Consider the following 19,213-nt stretch of genomic DNA (forward strand, 5'->3'; position numbering starts at 1 on the left):
CACACACGCACCCCCACCCGAACCTCGCCGAATGACTGAGCATGCAGTACTCACCAGAGTGAGCAAACAGGGTGGATGTGAGCACTTATGATTTTTGCGATTCCCCTGGTTAGGAAATCCCAGATGACGATGCGCCCATCGTTGCACCCGACGGCAAGCAGAGTGCCCCATCGGTTGAAGGTGCAGGTCAGGGCCATGCTGATGCAATCCAGGGTGCCATCTGCCTCCTGGGGAGAAGGTAAGAAAATCATAAGAAGCAGAGACAGAAGAGTGCATTGATGCTGGTGGTCACCGGGGCAGATTACTTTGCCAAATTATCTTACTTTATTGCTGGCGAATACCTGAAAAACCAAAAACTCCAATGTGCCCCTTTTGTTGGCTCGTCCTTACAAACAGCTGTGAAAGTCTCATTGCCACAAGCTGTGGTCTGAGACAGGCCTCAAAATGTGGCTAGCGACAACGGACTCTTGTTGAGTAAGAAATGGTGTGCTGTGTTTAGGTGTGGAACCGAGGTGCAGCTGCCTGTTTAGGCCAGGACTGAGAGAAAGGTAGTAGCATGTTTAGCTCTTTGGCGTTTCCAAAACCTGCAAATCACAAGGACTTTTCCTGTGGATTAAATATTTCCAACCAAACAGAAATACATTGAAGAGTTGGAAATGGCAACTTTTGGAAATGGCAACTTCCAACCCATCAATGCATATTTAGTAACCATCTGTATCTTTCTAAAAAGTATCCATTAGTGTGTGTCACAATCACTCACCATTTGGCCTTGCAGGCCACTTAATGATTTTAATAGTACGATTACCTAAAATACAGACAACTTGAAACCATGTATTTTGTATGGACTTGTTTTGTATCGAGTGTGCCAAAGCACTAGGATACACATTAAAAATGATCAATCGTGAACCAACCAAGAACGAGTTTCGGTAAGGAAACATTACGTTTGGCTAAATAATTACACATGTAATTTTCTACATATTTAAGATCCATCACTGTTATCTAAATAAACAACTCATTACAGAAATATAAAGATGGTATCCGGTTATTAGAAAATCCTGAAGAAAAGGGATATTCAGCGACACAAAAAATAAATAAACAGTTAATGTACAGACAAAATGAAACTGGGCTAACAAATAAACATGTTTCAGCTGAATCGTCCAAGGGGCCAGCCTTCGTCAGGACCAAGTCGCACCTTCATGACTGAAATGAAACCTTGCAGCCGGATTAAGAAATTCTGAGATGGTCAATGAGAAAAGCTAATTGTCATCACCTTGTCATGTACAAAGTCACACAGCCATAAAAAAAACAGGATCAAATCAACACGCATCATCTCACCTTTTTCAGTTTTGTTTATACTTCAAGGTTTACAGATGTGAAACCATGAGCTTAGTGTCGCCACCCCAACTAGGCACATGCAGTCAGTCATCCACTCATGGTTCCTATTTATTTTAGATCAATGTTCCCATTGGCTTGACAATGGTTGCTACCATCAACTCTAAGGTAAAGCAGAGCCTCACCACAAGTCACACTGGGTAATAAAGATAAACTACGAGGCATGGGTGATGGACAGGACTAATGGGCTGTTTCAATGGGATATTTGGGACCAACAGCATGGATTTTGAGCAGCCGACTGAAAATCCTACTCCTCGTTCATTTCAATTGGTGGCATTTGGGTGGTTTTCTCTCTAAGTTTGAGATGGGCAACAAAGTAATGGCATGCACTTCAGGGCTGTAACACACAACACCAGTTACACACTTGTGAACAGGAGCAACTAAACCATTGCCAGCTCTTCCCACCCGGAAACAATGGAACTACGGGACCCAAACATTGTTATGTTAACGTGCAGTTGATGACAACCAAAAAGTCACAAAACGTTTTTAAGGTCATAAATATTCCTTACAAGGTTCTGTAGTGCTCAATAAAACGCCTATGGCTGGTAAGATGTTCAACTTACCTCTGGGTAGTTCTGCCCAAAAGACTCTAAGGGAATAAAATAGAAAAATAATGCATAAAAACGTTGGCTTTAAAACCATCAATCTCCTAGACTCAGTTGTATTGGGCTTTGGCAAGCTTTGCAAAACTGAAGTCGCAACAACTGCAGTTATGCCACGGGGGCCTGCAGCCACTACCCACTATTCCCACCGAGTCATGCATGTGCACCCTCATTGCACTAGTGTTGCCCGTCTCATACATGTGTTGCTCTGTAGCAGGGGATCTGCAAGCGCTCGTCAGTTTATTCATTAATGAGAGATCATGGGAGCCACAGTCAAAAGCATCTTGAGAACAGCAGGCGCAGATCCCTGCTCTACAAGATACTACCATGCAGATAATAGAGCACCTGAAGAACGCAGGGCCTAAACACAGTATTAATGCCTCAGCAAATCATACGTCACAGGAAAACAACAGTCTGACAAGGGGCTCTGCGGGGACAACGGTAAGTGTTCTGACTGGGTGCTTCTATGTCAATTCTTCTGGCATTTATAAAGAACAATAATGCTACTGGCAGGCCTAAGGACAGACGCAGTGTGAAAGCGGAGCCAAATGCATTTTTATTTTAATGCATTTGTTGTTTTTTTTTTAAATCTGACAGGAAACGCCCGATTTGAGTAATGCTTTTATACTCTACTGTGGTCTCAGTGTTTTCCCAACATCAGTTCCTCTTGCAGGGATATAAGTCTTTGGGATATGTATAGCGTGGCATGCTGCCAAGTATCGTGCCACTTTTTTTCCTATGGTGGCTAACTTTTGGGATTACTGAAAGCTTGATTGAATTCTAGCACACAGAGAAAGTCCTCATCACTATGAATGAGAAGAAGCGGCCGGCCTGGTTATCATAGGCCTACAGATCAAACACTTCTCCTCCAAATAGCAAACAGGCAGGGCTGGCCTGTCCTAAGACTTAGACTGGATCCACTCATTTCTCAACAACCAAAATCAACAGATACGGATTGCACGAGAGGTGTCAAACCCATGCATTATACGAGCACCCAGTAGTTACCCCAATATTCAACATTTACGTGTCCCCGAATGAGCAGTTACATTTACAAAAGCATGCAGCAAATCCGCCAAAACAATATCTCCTTGGAAAACGAGCCGGGGTGAACGGAATCAAGCACATACACAGCGGGGTCAACCGAATCAAGCACATACGCAGCGGATGAATACATGCTTCTTCTGTTTGAATGCAGCCAAATATGAACTCCTTATGCTGGGCACCAGGAAGAGGTCCACGGCTCAACCAGCACATCAAAAAAGCGACACCTCTGCGTGACTTTCATGTCCCGAATCAATCCCACGGACAGGAGAGTCAACTTGGAAATGTGCATGCGTGGTCTGAGCATGTCTAGACTATTGCAACCAGTAGGGCTGGGCGTTATGGACCAAGTCCTATCGATATTTTTGGGTTGAATGGCGATAAACAATATATCTATTACATGCAAGATGCCACAAACACCTTTATTTACAAGACATTAATCAAAATAAAGTGCAAATACAGGGTTCATCTTCCTGTGAGAATACACACAGCTGTGTAAACATCAAAATGTAAAATATATACACACACACACACACACACACATACATACCCTTGATTTTGAAACAATACGCAGTCGACATAATGTGGATGAGGAGTTACATACTTTTTGGGCACATGAACCGTTGGTATGAGGCAGTTGGGAGTTTTCTTAATATTACGAGGTCTTCTTTAGGACCTGGTTTGTGCCCCCATCTCTTTTCTCTTTCTTCCCTTAGTTTCCCCTTTTCTTCTTTTCTATTTCTTATGTTATCTTATTCTATGTCCCCCCCTCTTTAGAGTGGAGTTCATTTGCTTTAAGATATTCATAAATATGATCTCCAATTAAGGTATTTATTAGGTGATTATGGGTATGTGGACACCGGCGAACATACATTGATATAAACATTAAGAATGGCTATTTGTTCTGCTTAAAAAGCCTTATTTTTTGGGTTAAGTTTGGTGTTGGTGAATGAACACACAGGCATCGTGATGGTTATTGAGTTATATTTATCCATTATCTGACTGGCCTTAACAATTAACCTGTACAACTTGAGGAGGATCAAAGGTTGTTCATATGTAAAGTGTACTGGCATCAATCATACAACTAATAGATACTGCATCATATTGACTGCACTTCACTATGAAGGAGGAGCATTCGCTGCCTTACTTAGTTGCACATACTCATTCCCAATTACCATGCATGGTGGGACTCGTGACGGATGCCTAATGTAGATTTTCTAGCAGACACTGTGCTTCATTTATTTAGTTGGGATTTAGAATCCAATAAGGAGGCCTGTTATTTTGCACAGCACGATGCACTTAATACTGGTTGCATTCAGCAATGTTGATATACATTTGTTGTAATTAGGATAATGTGTTCCCTTGAATTTGAACAGCACTAGACACCTTAGATTTGACTGTATGCTATTTGGAATAAGGACAGGTGACACGACAGGACGTGGGGTGGATTATATAGCAATCTCGGTGCTCCAGAACTACACTGACATTTTATACATCACTTTATGGTTATAGTATTCAATCAAGTTTACCCGCTTATATTGCAACAGGAATGCATGCTATGCTTCTGTGAATTTGCACAGCACTAGTCACTTTTGTCAATATGTTCCTGTTGAATGAACCGTAGCTGGACTCATCTAATGATTCACTGGGGAAATGTGTTTTGGTGCATTCATGTGTATGATGAGCCTAGATCATATGCAAAGTATAAGCATTGTAGCACTAAGCAACGGAAAGATTCTAGATCAAGGCTCTGAATGATCGTTCAAGGCATTTGTATTTATCACATTAGCATTGTAAGTTCAGATTGTTGTTGCATCTATTTTAATGCTCATGATTTTACTCATGTGACCTTAAGTTCTAAAGCGAAAGCACGATGCATTGCTGCAGCGCATGGTAATGTAGCGTTGTGTCCCGGAGTACATCATAGTGAGCAGAGTGTGTGGTGTGGAAGTACAGTGTGCGTGCTAATCCTGATGAACGTCAGAGCAAAAACCCTGACAATTCATCGGTACAACATTCTCTGGAGTTTTATAATTCTAACTCAGATTTTACTTGTAATGTATATATAATGTATATATATTTTTTTTTGTTTTTTAAAAAAAGTTTATAATTCCGTTCATCTTGCCTGCTCAACTCAGCCCGACACCTATTATTACGGTGTCTCTGAGGAATCATGTTGATATACGTATGGCTCAGAACTTTATCAACATTGCCGCTTTTACATAATGTTGGTGGTCAGTTGAAGAATTTTGTGTGAACAAGCAACAAGACCATTGCGAAACACCTCATGCTGCTATGCCCTGTGGCCTGGGCATGAGGTTTTTTAACAATAAAGTAACTTTGCTGAAATAATTTGGGCTCCGGAGGAGAGTTTATGTGCATTACGTTTGCCAGTTGGAGCGCGACTCAGTGTGCCCGTGTGACTTCACCAGTTTTGGATAGATGATATATATATCTCTCTCGGTGTGAACGCTATGGTCTCATCCTATATCAATTTAGAAAATATTTCCATATATATCTCCAAAACTCAATATATTACCCAGCCCTAGCAACAGCCTACTGGAGACTTTACAAGAAGCTCAGAGTGAAGAGCGGGGCATCCAAAACGTGCATTTATCTTCAGAAACAAGACGATGCAAGGCCTGAGCACACTCTACTCGCTCCCAATGAAATACAGAATTAAGTTCAAGGATGTCTGTATCATGCACAAGGTCTTCTTAGGATCTAGGATAAGCTACCTACAAAAGCTGGGATTGCTCTAGATGCCTGCAATGACTACCATCATTTAATTTCAATAGGATCATCTAACAGGGGCCAAGAAAGCAAAAACTAAGGATGGGCACTGGGAAGCCAGAGGCCCACATCAAGGAGCATATTGAACTCTAACCAGGGCCGGGAGGAGAGCTCAGGGGCAAGGCGTTTGCCTTGGAAGCAAGACACTGCAAAGAAACACAGGTTTGAAACCCATTCCCACGCTTAGAGACTGGCCTCCAGTATTAAGTGTGCTACAAAAGATGAATTAACCTTGATTGCAGAACGTAAGAACCCACTCCTCTGGGAGTTTCCGATACACCAAAACAGATCGGACTCAGATGCTGGTAGTGAGAGGATAGCAACTAAGGATTGCTGTGCGTCAGGGGGTGGAGACTGATGACCGGAGAACTCTGCAGTGACCAAAGGAGGCATGCCGCACTTTCCAGAACAAATTCCCTTTGAAATTGTAATTCCTGTTCTGGATTTTACAAAGAAATGGTACATATTTGGGAAAGTGAGGATAGTGAAACATTTAGAAATGAGTAGATGAAATGTAAATATTAGATCAAAGACCTGCAGTTTGTAATACCTTAAGAGAAAAAAAAACGTTATCCATTTCACAATCCCTCTCATCAAACGCACCTTGCTGAGTGGGAGGGGTTGGGGCTGTAGTCAGAAAATGCACAAAGGCCTCCCAGCTCACGAGAACTGTGTAAATAACAAGTGATGGGCCAATGGTAGTTTGAAGCTAGAGGCAGAGATGCAGGTTTCACTGGAGAACAGGGAACGGCAGGCGTGCAGCATCAGCCTTAGATGTCAGGGGCCTGCAACCATCAGCTCTCAAGACAGTCTGAATCCTTCCCAAGATCACTCCCTAGTGACTATGCTGGCTGCGGCTGATGAGAACGTAGGCTAAAAGATTGGGGGAGCCAAGGGTTGCAGACCCCTCCCCTAAATCCTAAGAGAACCAGAGCAGGAAACTCAACAGGTGCTTAAGGGGGCAACTATCTCAAAATGGGGGAAAACCAAGCATTGTCAAAGCCAACAGGGTTGGCTTTTGTGTACATATGGGACATTTCCATGCTTGCACCACTTCTATTCTTGCTTTTGCTTTCATAATTTAATCTGCACACGTCTTCGGCAAGAACTACTACTTCAGCAGTCAATGGATCCAAAATCAGTGTCGCGTTTGTATGCTGATGACATGGTCCTAATGGATCTGACTACAGCGGCTTACAACAGATCCTCCACAACGCCAACACATTTTTCAGAAACCACTGGCTGAAATTGAACCCAGTCAAGACAACGATTGTGGTGTTTGGTAAGAGGGCGCCTAAAGACAGCTGGGTCACAGAGAATACAAAATTAGAGACAGTCAGCAATTTTAATTATTTGGGGTTAGATTTTTCAAACAGTGGCAGCTGGCTCCCACACATTAAGAGTATAGCAAAGGGTGCAGCTCAAGAGTTCCAGGGGGCTAACATGATTTTATCATCAGCTTTACGGGGTCCAGAGATTGGATTTGTGCTCCAAGGTCCTTGAGAGCAAAATGCAGGTCTTGCTTTTCCATGGTAGTGAGATTTGGGGGCAGTGGGGGTTGCAACTAGCGGCGGCCTATATACAGCCCATATCATGTTCTTAAGTGAGGCGACGGGCTCGCCCCCAAGCTCCCCGGGTGATGCTTGGCGGCATGTGATGGGCATCTCTAGTAGAACGATGCAAACCCACAGGATATTTCTTAATTTCTCCCTTAGGCTTCATTTGGATAACCATGCTAATAGGAATCTGGCCCATGCGCTCCAAGAAGTGACGACCCCGCAGGCAGCAAAAAAGTGCCCATGGTATAGAAGCGGTCTAACCCTTTAATCAAGTGGGGATCACAAATATGCCAGGCCTTGCAAGTTTACTAATAGCTCAACGTAATGTATTGCTAAAAAGCAGGGCAACTGAAATAGAGTTCAGGGAGTTGTGGAGACTTCACTGAAGCGGATCAGCAAGGTGCACTATGCACATTATAGTCGATAAAACGAAGGTGCTGGAGAATACGAGGATTCTGACAATAACATGATTAAACGTGCTCCTCTAAAAGGCCGGCCTGGTGCGATTGGCAACAATAAAAAAAATAATAAAATAAAGTGCATGCAGTGTTTTACTGATTTGTGTAAAAAAAAAAAAAGTCGATGTAGAGAGGAAATGGCTTCCAGAAGGAGGGAGGGGGAAGAGACTGTTGGGAGAATTCTCATAATGTGGTAGTTCCAAGGCATAACATAAGTAGTGTCGCGGAGCAATTTGCTATGCAATTCTGTAGGTTTGCTAATTAAATTGGCACTTGTGTAACAAAGTTAGCTATTTAAGTTACCCTGTTCAATGAAAGCACAGCTCACCCTGCATTCCTTTCTTGCCTTCACAGCTCTTGCCACCCTATTTTCTCTGTTCACTGCAAGTTCAAAGGGGCTAATGAAGAGGGAGTGCAGCAGTAATCACCCCCTTCACTCGTGTGCCAAAAGGCCTGTGTGGGAGTGCTACGCACATTTTATTTTTCAAATAATTGCAAATCAGAAATTATCTGGATAATACTGTTATTAAGCCAACTGCATCCTGTCTGCCAAAGACCAGTATGTGTTAGTTATTTTTTTATAAAATGGCTTTCATTTCCTTTTCTAAAAATGTAATCAGTTACATAATGCATAATTACGGTATTGCTACTGTAAAACACTGCATTGGCTCCATGCTTTACAGTGAAGTGTATCTAAATTTCAGTATCAACTAGATCTTCATTTTGTTATGGAAATGCATTATATTGGCGAGTGGACAGTTGAAAATGTACATGACCACACGGCCACATGCTTTGACGGCAAACCTAGTCCTGTGGCCTGCTGGTTACATACAGCTTGCAACTGGTGCTCAACCCATGAGCTGATCCCATGCTCATTGACATTCTATCTTACCATGTTGGTTTAAACCCTGAAAGTAAGATGGCTGTAAACTACAATATCCTGCCTAGTTTGCCCAGTTCTCTGCCTGCTATGCCATTCACTGTGCTTAGTCTTTTACATAATGACTACACAAAGCTAACTTGATATTTACTTAAAGTAGTGATCAGTAGTTTCATCCAGTCTGTATATCTACAGACCTACTGCAAAACTGTACACTGTAGTTGGCCTCCAGAGCACACTTTGCTCTATGATTAGGATTGCATTATATGTTTGCACCTGCAGTAGAGAGAGCTGGCCAAACTGTTTTAAGAGCCTTTTTGTCATATCTATTTATTTGTGTCCATTCTTGCAGTTAACTTTTTACAGACACTCATCCAGTGCTTGCAAGTATTTTCGCCCACTCGCATAGTTGAGTAGATTTTAAGAGCCAGTACCATTTGTAGGGGATGTTGGAAACTTTTATTTAAACTTTACTTTGTTTTAGTAAATGTCAAATAAAAGTTTCACTGTGCATGGCTGGCCTCTGGGTGACAGCAGTGTGCCAAACTAAAGTGAGTTTGTGGTGACACACACCATTTTACAGAAAGAATTTGCAAGGCCTGACTTATCTCACTAATGTCTTACTTCAGCAGTATACAAAATAAAACTGCTGTATTGTTGCTTATTTTATATCTTGGGTACGAGTATCTTCTGGTGGCATTAAAAACATTAGTACAACATTGCTAATCAAATGGGTTTGTTTGCTAATCAAGAAAAATGTGATTAGCAAACTCTGCTAATCAATTTTTGAAAACTAATTTATGCCTTGTAGTTCCCTTCACCAAGGACTTGCTTTTTTTTACCTGGAAAGAGTGTGAGCCTTTCCCCCCCCCCACCCTTTCATGTATTTTTGTGAGTTTTACTCGTGTTCTTTGATTATAGCGTTTTAAGATAACTCCATAGGCATCTTTTCCTGTGTGTTACACAGCACCCTCAGTGCAGTGACACAGGGATGTCCTTTTAGACTCTCCAAAGGTTTCAATACCTTCTCTGGTGTAAACTACTGTTGCCCAGAGAATGTAAGGTTAAATTGACTTTACTAGTCTTTTTATATTCCTAGACCCAGCACACACTATCTTCCTGTAGAGTGCTAGAGGGGTTACCTGGTATCCCCTGGATCTAGAACCTCATGTAGTAGTCAAATGCTAGCCTTTTCTATCGAAATGGCTGGTGCTAGTGGTTTTACAACAAACTACCATGATTTTTCCCGACCGCGAACACAGGTAGCTAAAAATCACAGGAGCCATGTTTTTCAATATGGCGCCTTAAACCCATTTGTTTAAACGGGGCCTGGTCTTTTTTTCCATTTCTTTTTGGAAAGATCCTTCTAGTGTTTGTCTCTGCGCACTAAACTAGGTTAGGTCCCTTTGTTTCTATGCATTTGGCGGGCTTCAGGACTGAAGACCGCCTCTGGCATCGGAGTGTCTGGGGTGGGCAGGAAGTGATGGAGTTGCCCGAAACTCCCTGTGCTTAGTCTCCCAAGAGACCCAAATGCACTCTTGCGTGATTGGCTGGCTGAGTGTCCGGCAAGGACAGCCACCCTGCTGGGTGAGTGGCAGCTAGGCTGGAATGAAAGGGAGAAAACTGTTTAAAAGGCGAGTCTCTTGGACTGGAAAGCAGAGTTGACCACTGGAATGAAGGAACCGAAGACGAGCTGGAAGAGGACGGCTGCTGCCACTCCTGGACTGTTGGTTGCCCGATGAAACCCTGCTGCAGGTCCGAATTGCCAAGTTAATCTAGACAGAGAAGCCCCTTCAAGGACTTCTTCCTTTGAGTTGGTGGGACCAAGCAACTCGTAAGCCACCTGGATACCATTCTCGGAGCTGGTTAGGATTAACCAAGGGGAAGGGCACCAGCTTGTGTGCTGGACTACAGCTACTCGAACCGAAGATCTTCCATTTTTGCCAGCTGGTTTGACCCGTCCCCTTGCAGTGCAGGAGTCCCCTGACGTCCTCCCTTTTGTCCCCACGACTGAGGCTCAGGAACACCAAGTTCTGCAGGAACCAACGTCTCCAGCTGCATCTTTTCTTCATATTAAGGTACTGTGCCAACCCGATTGAGAGAACTTACCTCTCGCAGTGGAAGTTTGTGGAACTTTCCCAACTTGCAGGCCTAATCAGCTTGTGACCCAACATATGATTCTTTTTCGTACAAACTACTTCTGAGAACGTTGGCAAACACTTTACTGTTTACTACAACAACTGATCTTTCCTATCCAAGACACTAGTCCATTGACTTTGGCCTAGACCTATGGAACTGAATCGAGTCCTCTAGTGAACTGAAATATTTGCACTGCCTAAGAAAGTATTTGTGATCTATTCTATTAACTTGTGTCTTTGCCCTCCTATTTAAAGTGACTGAAATGCTATTTTGCTCCTATTTCAGGGTAGTCTAATTTGCTTAGAAACTTATTGGTTCAGTACTGAAGTGTATTTGTGTATGATATTAAGTTGCCTCCTTCTAGTGAATGTTTTCTAAATGACTGTGTAATAAATTAATAAGTGTTTTACTAAGAAACCTTGAGAGTAAGTGCCTAATTGAACCACTGTGATTAAGACCTCTGTGTAACCTCTTTTACTGCTCACATTCTCTCTTGAGATAAGGCCTGGCTGCTAGGCTCGCTACCACAAACTGTAGTACAGACTTATACCAAAAGGTTGGTTTTGCTTACACCTGTAGTCCTAATTGTATGTGGTGGTCACAGAGGGTACTGCATGCAATTCTGCCTAACAGGAACCACCACCTCCTAGCCCCTGCCCTCGTCGCCATGTCAGTGTCAATGCAAGCCGGAGGGAGCAAAGGAATATAGCCGAATCAGTGTACGATATACCGAGGTAAGGGATCTGTTTCAAATAATTATCCCCACCTTCTCCTTCACACACCTCCCCTTGACCTAGTTTTCTTTGGGGCTTCCGTCCAAATGTTTTTCCTTTGCAATGGATGGGATAATGGCAGCCCCTTGGGTCGCTGAACAGCCGCTGCGGGAGCTAAACACTCCAGCACCCTGCAGGCTTCAGCCCTGGTGGGCCTGGTATCAGTTTATGTTGAAGGGGGCATGGTCTGGCACTCCGGCACTCCTGATGACTGCAACCTCCTGGAAAAAGCAGCGTTGGGCCCCTGCGGTATCTAAACACCCCCGTGCCCTTAGGTCACTGCAGGCTTCCAGAAGAAAAGTAGAAGCAGAGCCCGATAAAGCAATCCTTTATTCCCCTACGTCGGGAGGAAGCCATATGTAGCCCGGATGTAAATAACCAATTGGGTTCAACTAACCGCCTAAATAAAAGTTAACGGGCCTCAAACAGTCCCCCTTTCAAGTGCCTTGGGCAATGGCACTTGTAGAAAAGCTGAATTAAGGGGCCCTCTGGATAACTGGGTACAGCACCAATGGGAGCCCATACGTCAAAACTTGTTAAGATTGTGCTGTGAATCAGTAGAGGAGATGAAAGCTCAAAGAAGCCCTGGCTGGAGAAATCACATCCAACAGTAGGGGTGAAACGTAAGTACGCAGAACTCAAAGAGAGCTCCATACAGAGGGCTACAGCAACGAGGCATGCATTTGCGGGTCTGGGGCCTCTCGTTAAGATTGAAGAACTATATTTGAAGCTGTAGAGTCCGTTTTGAATAGGACAAGATTGTTGGACATATGGGGAAGAGTCCCGGGCCTGGCATCCATTACAACAAGTGATATCTGCTGTGTCGAACTTCCAAGATGGGATAGTCCGGATAACTGGGCCATTATAAAAAAAGGTAAAACCCCGGTCACCTCATCATTACTATACATGTGGTCGAATGCGCTGGCTGATATGGACCTGAAATTGCCAGTGTGCGAGTTCTGGAACGAAGGCCGGGGCAAGAACAAGTGTGCCTCGACACAACATGCCCTTGTACAAACTTAGCGGTTTACAAGGTTCTCATGGGGGCTTTGGTGGTTCCTCAGAAAATGACTGATGTCTCTGCACCACTGAGGCGATCACTCTGATCTGTTAGAAAACCAGCTCTTCATTGATGGTTATTCTATTTTATAGACACATGCTGTTGGCAGGAAGCAAGGGAGCCCATCCGGGGGTTGAGCATTGGCGCACCTACTTATATGAACCTAGCACCTTTTATGCCAGAGCCGGCCTCCCACTCAGTGGCAGCCGCAGCTGTTGCAAGGTCCTCAAACTTACTGATACGGATTGTCAACATGTATTCGGCCGCTGGCACCGAGGGATACAAAGAGCACATTATTGTATTGCAATGTTTATTAAATAACTGGTATGAGAAGCACCCAACAGGGAGAGTAAAGTGGATATAGCACAACAAGCATGGACTAACGGCACTAGGAAGTCATGTCATTACTACGTCTTTGTCGACGGAACAACTCGAGAGGAATGTAAAAAGTTTAGGATTTGTCCAAAGACTGAGCGATCGCGCAGTCATGACATGGACTTCTATGTTGCTGAATGTACACAAGATTAAGGAACGACTGCCAGGTGCACGTTAATCCCCTAGAGAATTGTTGCGAATCCTCCACAGAGCTATGGACAAGACGATACTGAATTGACAAAAATACAATTAAAGAGCTCTGCGTCTACCAGGTACAAAAACTGGGTTAGGAATCATAAGTCGTCCCTTAAATCGGCAAATTGGCTTGCCTTTTATACGTTCATTATAAAAAGATGACAAAAAAAATGAGGGAAGGGAGACACCTTCTCTGGTTGAATTAAGTCCGATTGAAGGGTCAGTGTGGCATTTAGCAATTAGGAAAATGTTCTATGACATATCCCCTCAGTACGACACACAGTATATATACGTACCGTCCCCTGAATTCAATTAAGGCTTTGGGTTGAAGGATATTCTCATGATCATCAAGTCTAATAAAAATTCCTGTGCACCAGGACCAGACTCACTATCTAATGCGGTATTCAAATCCAACCCGTCATTCTAGGCACATATAATGGAACAGATATTTCGGAAATCTTACATGAAGGTCAAATTCCCTGTACATGGGAGGAGAGCGATCTTGATCCCGATATTTAAAAGGGGAGATACAGCAGAGCAAAGACCGACCCTGATAATTACCGACTTCTGGCGATGTTTGACAAAAGTCCGAAGATTTTTGCAAACATACTTCTGAAGAAAGTATCAAAATGGTCCAAAAAAGTTGGGTGATTATGCCTTTTCCAATCTTTTTTGTTTAATAATTTTTTATTAATTTTAAATAAGAACATAATGATGTATAACAAACCGGTGAACTGAGAAATGTACATCAAATATTCAAAGAACATGTCAGAACCGAGTAAAACAGAGTCAATAAGCGTTATTTAAATCTAAGTCAATAATCCTATTATAATTGTGTAAAGGGGAGACAAATACAGGGGAAAATCAAAGACAAAAAGGACACGACAGGACTCACGAGGGAAGAAGAGAAAATAACTATATAATATCAATATGCAAAATTAGTATTTAATTGCCTTTTCCAATCTTGATTCAGAAAAGTTCCCCCCCCCCCCCTTTCATAATATCAGTGTCCTGCAATACATCATATCAGAGGGCAAAAGAACTCGTAATGACAAACTGTATAGGTGTTTTATATATTACAGCAGGGCTTTTGATATGGTATCCTGCCCAAATCTCTGGGAGAAGCCTAATGGCTGGGGCATGGATAGTTCCCTTTGTATTTTATTCCCCTACTGTACCCTGAGAATAGTGTTGTCATTCGCCTGAGCCATGAGGGAGTGGTGATTACGGACATCACAACCAATGTTGGAGTAAGACAAGGATGTGTATTGGCACTGTTACTGTAGGACCTCTATGTGAGTGATATGGAAGAGTCCTGCCTAAACTGGGTACTATCAAGGTACCATGGCTCAGCTATGCCGATGACACAATCCGCCTAGATAGAACTGCAAGCTGCCCTCATCAATGCCCCAAACTCTCTCTCGCTAATTCCTTGCGGCTAAACAACCTAAAGATTAATGTTGGAAAAACTAAAATCATGATTATGGGACACAAGCATAAACTAAATGGTACTTGAACCACAGTTCCCTCAAAAGGTGTAAATAAATATATCTAGGATTTAAAATATGTAATACTCCATTGCAAGAAATTCTATTGAAACAGTGAGCTCTAAGATCATTAAAAAATGGCTTTGTATAGAAATATCATGCGGCTGCGGCTGAAGAGGGGGGGGGGCATTGAAGACCAAGTGGCCTTGTACAGTAAGGGTATACTGCCGGCCACATTATATGGGCTGGCAGTCCTATCGGAAGAAATTATATCATGGCCGGACAAATTGGAGGGGAAAATACTTAGATCGATGTTAGAAATCCCTCGCTCAGTGCCAGTACAAACACTCAGATGCGAGTTGGGTGTACAACCGATCAAAGTGAATTGGATTATACAACGTTGTCAACTGTATATTTTACGATAAAACAATTGGTGGAGACACCAGACACCATTTTTACCACCTAGCGCGACTGGACATTATACACTGTAGAAATTCTTAAGGGCTGAGGTACTCAGCACTGGCACATTTGGCACTAATTAATATCCAACTTGAAGATCTGATGGTCTTTCCAAATTGGATAATGGTATTAAAGAAGAAAACTAAACATCTAGAGGTGTTTAACAATTTGGACCTACTAGCAGCCAAACCTGTGTATCCATGGAGCTGTATAAGTGAAAACTGGGGCACATGGTCCTACATGTCTGTTTACTGAGAGTATTTTTACACCCAATGTTTATTTGGCTTTTTTTTTTTTTTAGGGAGTAAAAGTGGCTGATACACCCCTTATCTTTAGGGCTGCATACAAGAGCAAAAACAGTTGGCTTTGCTTTAGTTTTTTTTTTCTGTTGCAGTAATACTTGCGGTTGAATGCATTACCCACATTGGAGCACACAGGCAGGTGGAAAAAGATTCCTTGTGATAAGCGCTTGTGTCGACTGTGCGGGCTGGAAATTAAGACCGCCCGCCATGTTTTACCACAGTGTCAAAAAATGCATAAGTACTATGCAAAGGGCTATGGACGGTTTACAGGAAATTCTCTGCAGAGGGAGGGTGCACAATTTTGGAGCACCATTATAGGTGCAGAATCTGTGATCATTATTCTGCGTATTATATGGAAAATTTTAATACCCGTATAATAGCTCAGGAAGAAGCACAAATGAATCTTAAAATAGCCACGTAAAAGTAGTAATTCTGTTAGGATTCCTCTTGTGAATATTTTTTTAATATGCCTAATAGTTTATATGTCACTTTATCGTATTGCTTAATGGTATTTATGGATTCTTTTTGTATATATTTTACCTAGGCATTTAATCTCTATGTATTGGTGTTTGTATTTTAGATGTGTTTATTAAAATGTGTATACGGTTTATATTAACCAAAATTCCATGAAAAAATTATTATTCCGGAACTGGCTTCATCCACATTTTATCTAAAACAATATAAGAGTTTGTTTTCACATCCTCTCGATAGTCATCAATTCAAATATTCCTACATGCACGATGTTATGGAATTTGTAAAAGCTGTTTTTAACAGATGGCAAGGAGTTTGATAATATATAGCCCTTCTTTTTCATAAAGATTCTGGGTTGTTTTCTTTAGGGTTATGTTCATGGAATTTTAATTCTGAATACATTCTTTGAACTGAACATAATGGAGAACTACCTGGCCATAAAATGGCAAAAGCTGACAAATGGTGTTACTGTCTGGCAAATGTCTTACACATACACGCAGGGCTCCAGATAAGATTTTGAAGTAAGTGGGAGTTTTTTACTCCCTATTTTTTAAAGTTGGGAGTAAAAAAGACTTTTATGGGAGTTCCCAATATGTGTATTTTATAAGCGAGTCAAAATGTGTTAACTGGAAAATAGAAATGTCTTGTATTAATATGTATTTGCACTTAGTTATTACATGTTTACCTCCAGGCAGTAGTACTATTTTCTTCCTGTGGTACTACGTGCACTACTGGTCCAAAGATAACCATGGAGCTGTGTGGGTGAAAACTGGGGCACAGGGTCCTACATGTCTGTTTACTTTGTTGCACGTATTTTAAACCCCGACTATTTTTTGGGAGTATTTTGCTATTTTTTTTAGGGAGTAAAAGTGGCCGATACACCCCTTACTTGTAGGGTTGCATACAAGAGCAAAAACAGTTTGCTTTGCTTTAGTTCTTTTGTTGTGCAGTAATTAGGTGCAATAAATGAATGCAACAAACATATTGCTACACAATGAAGTGGCTGAAGGATAAGATTGTATTTATTTATTTGCATTTTTAAAGCGCTCACATAGCCCGCGGGCATCGAGGCGCCATTACAGGAATTGTTTGTTTTTTGTGGCGTAATTGTTTTTTTTTGTCTTAGTTTGTATTTATAACGCGCTTAAATACCCAGAGGTTTCTAAGTGCGGACCCGGGGATCGAACCTGTGTTGCTTCGTGTTGTCTTGCTTCCAAGGTAAACACGTTGCCGCTGAGCTATCCTCCCGGTGACACTACACAAGATGACTAATGAAATGTGGGTGATAAGTGTGCTTAGGAAGAATGGGTATTGGCGTTCTCTCAATGCTACCAACTCCCCCCCCCCCCCCCCCCAAAACAAACTTTCAGTTCTGGGACTTGTAATAATGTATTTATATGGGAAAAAGCAAAAAACAACAAGTCCCAGAATGCAATGGCAACAACAGGCATGGAGCAGCACCTGCTAAATCGGATGTCTTTATTTGCAAAGCCTCCTGTGCACAGTGCTTCAAGGTCCATGGTGGCACATACAGGTGTAAAAAGGGGGTTGGGTGGAATTAATAGGTAAATGAAAAGGAGAGTCTGTTACGAGGGGGCGAGGCCGAACCCCTATACCTACTTCAACCCACTCGCCCCCGCTATACCTCTCCCTGCTGGAAGGGAATTGTATAGGGAGGTGCAATAGCAACATAACAGCGGGGGGAGGGGGGAAATAATAGGGGGTGGGGGGGGTGTTGCTGTTAAGGGAGTGATGTGGGGGCACTGCACAGATTATCCTCCTCCTCCCTCACCTAGCAGCTCCAGGTTCATAGTCCCGCCGATACTTCCGGTCACCGGTCCGCCGCTCTATTCCGGCCCCCACAGACTCCAAGGGACCCGGGACTTCCGGTAGGAAAGCCAAAGAAGCCGGTCACCGGTGCCAAAGAAATTTCAGGCACTACGACAGACACCGCAGAGCCTCCCTAGAAAGAGACCGGAGGACCCCGGCCATGGAAACAGAAAAGGGACTAAGAAGACGGACAAGGTGGCCATGTTGAAGTGTGCTCCCACGCAGGCAAAGTACTATGGATCGAGCCAAGAGCACAATGAAGATAAAAGAAAGACTTCTATTCTGGGGGCCGCGCAAGCACAATGGAGATAAAAGAAAGACTTCTATTCTGGGGGCCGCGCAAGCACAAGGGAGATAAAAGCGCAGCATTTTGTGCACATGACCAGATACATGTAAATACAACTTGTACGGATTCGTTTTCATAAAAGAGTGAATTATTAGACTTATATCAGTGACCCACGAAGTGAATTTTTTTCATGACATTCCATAGTTCCAAGAAGAACATTTTGCTTTTTTGGCACTTAAAGAACATATGTGCCAAGTTTTGCAGCATTGCCACCATTTAAGGGAGGGTGTAAAGCCCAATTTGTGGAGTGTGTCAAGAGTCCAACAAATCTGGTGAAGACCGTGGTCAGCGCCCAGCTGTCCTAGGGTTAGGCGTGCCTTACAAATGGCAAAATAAATAAAAAATAAGTGGAGGTAGAAATTGAGGGGGTTCTCATTTGGGGGAGATGCTTGCCTGAGGGGCATGGTCTAGGACTTGATGGGTGTGGCCTAAAGAAGAGCATGTAAAAATGCACAGGGGTAGTCTGGCCTACATAACTACTGCATATTGCAACACAGTCTGCTTGGTACAACCAAAGTGTGTGATCCTGGACAAATCATTTAATTGCGACGTGTCTTAACTGCAGCTCTTCACTGCTCACTTCTCTCATTGTCCAGACTTTATTATGTCTCTTAGTATGTTCTTGTAATGCTTTGGTGGTAATCACCTTTGGAATTCCCTGTTGGGTGAGAAAGTTAACATATTCTTCTGCCATGGATGTTTCTGTTAACATACCAGGCAGGGGATGACGCCACATAAAATCTGCAGGATTGTACTCTTTTTCCTGTCTTGTGTATTTTGCTGAAGTTTAAATCTTGTAGACTGAGACCCCACCTTTCCATGCAGGGAGGCTTCTTGCAGTGCAGATTTCCGTATATGTGCACTAGAGCCTGATGGTAGCTGACAATCGTGAATGCCTTGTCCAGAAGAAACATTTGAAAATGCTTGCAGGCCCAGACGACCACTAGTCCCTCCTTTTCTGGCTGAGAGTATTTCTTTTCCACGTCCCATAGCTTTTTGCTAGCATATGCAAACACTGTTCTTGGTGTTTCTCTTCCCGGTCAGTGCTGCG

The 19,213-nt window shown here is 42.8% G+C and overlaps 1 protein-coding gene across 5 annotated transcripts in view; it reads right to left on the bottom strand.

The window, feature by feature from the left end:
* The window catches only part of RBBP5 (RB binding protein 5, histone lysine methyltransferase complex subunit), a 104,466-nt gene extending 86,503 nt beyond the window's left edge, over positions 1-17,963 (bottom strand). For 4 of the 5 annotated variants that reach the window (XM_069633136.1, XM_069633135.1, XM_069633137.1 and 1 more), the window contains exons 1-3: positions 17,779-17,936; positions 1,956-1,981; positions 55-227 (exon numbers count right to left, since the gene is read on the bottom strand). In XM_069633136.1, the coding sequence (XP_069489237.1) occupies positions 55-227; positions 1,956-1,981; positions 17,779-17,797 (218 nt within the window). In that variant the 5' untranslated portion in view covers positions 17,798-17,936. Of the gene's footprint in view, positions 1-54; positions 228-1,955; positions 1,982-17,778 lie in introns of all 5 variants that reach the window. The other variant, XM_069633138.1, reaches the window with a different exon arrangement.
* Positions 17,964-19,213: the final 1,250 nt, after the last annotated feature.

This window comes from Ambystoma mexicanum, chromosome 13 (genome assembly GCF_040938575.1).
Source record: "Ambystoma mexicanum isolate Mex_15411 chromosome 13, UKY_AmexF1_1, whole genome shotgun sequence".
Classification (NCBI taxonomy): domain Eukaryota; kingdom Metazoa; phylum Chordata; class Amphibia; order Caudata; family Ambystomatidae; genus Ambystoma; species Ambystoma mexicanum.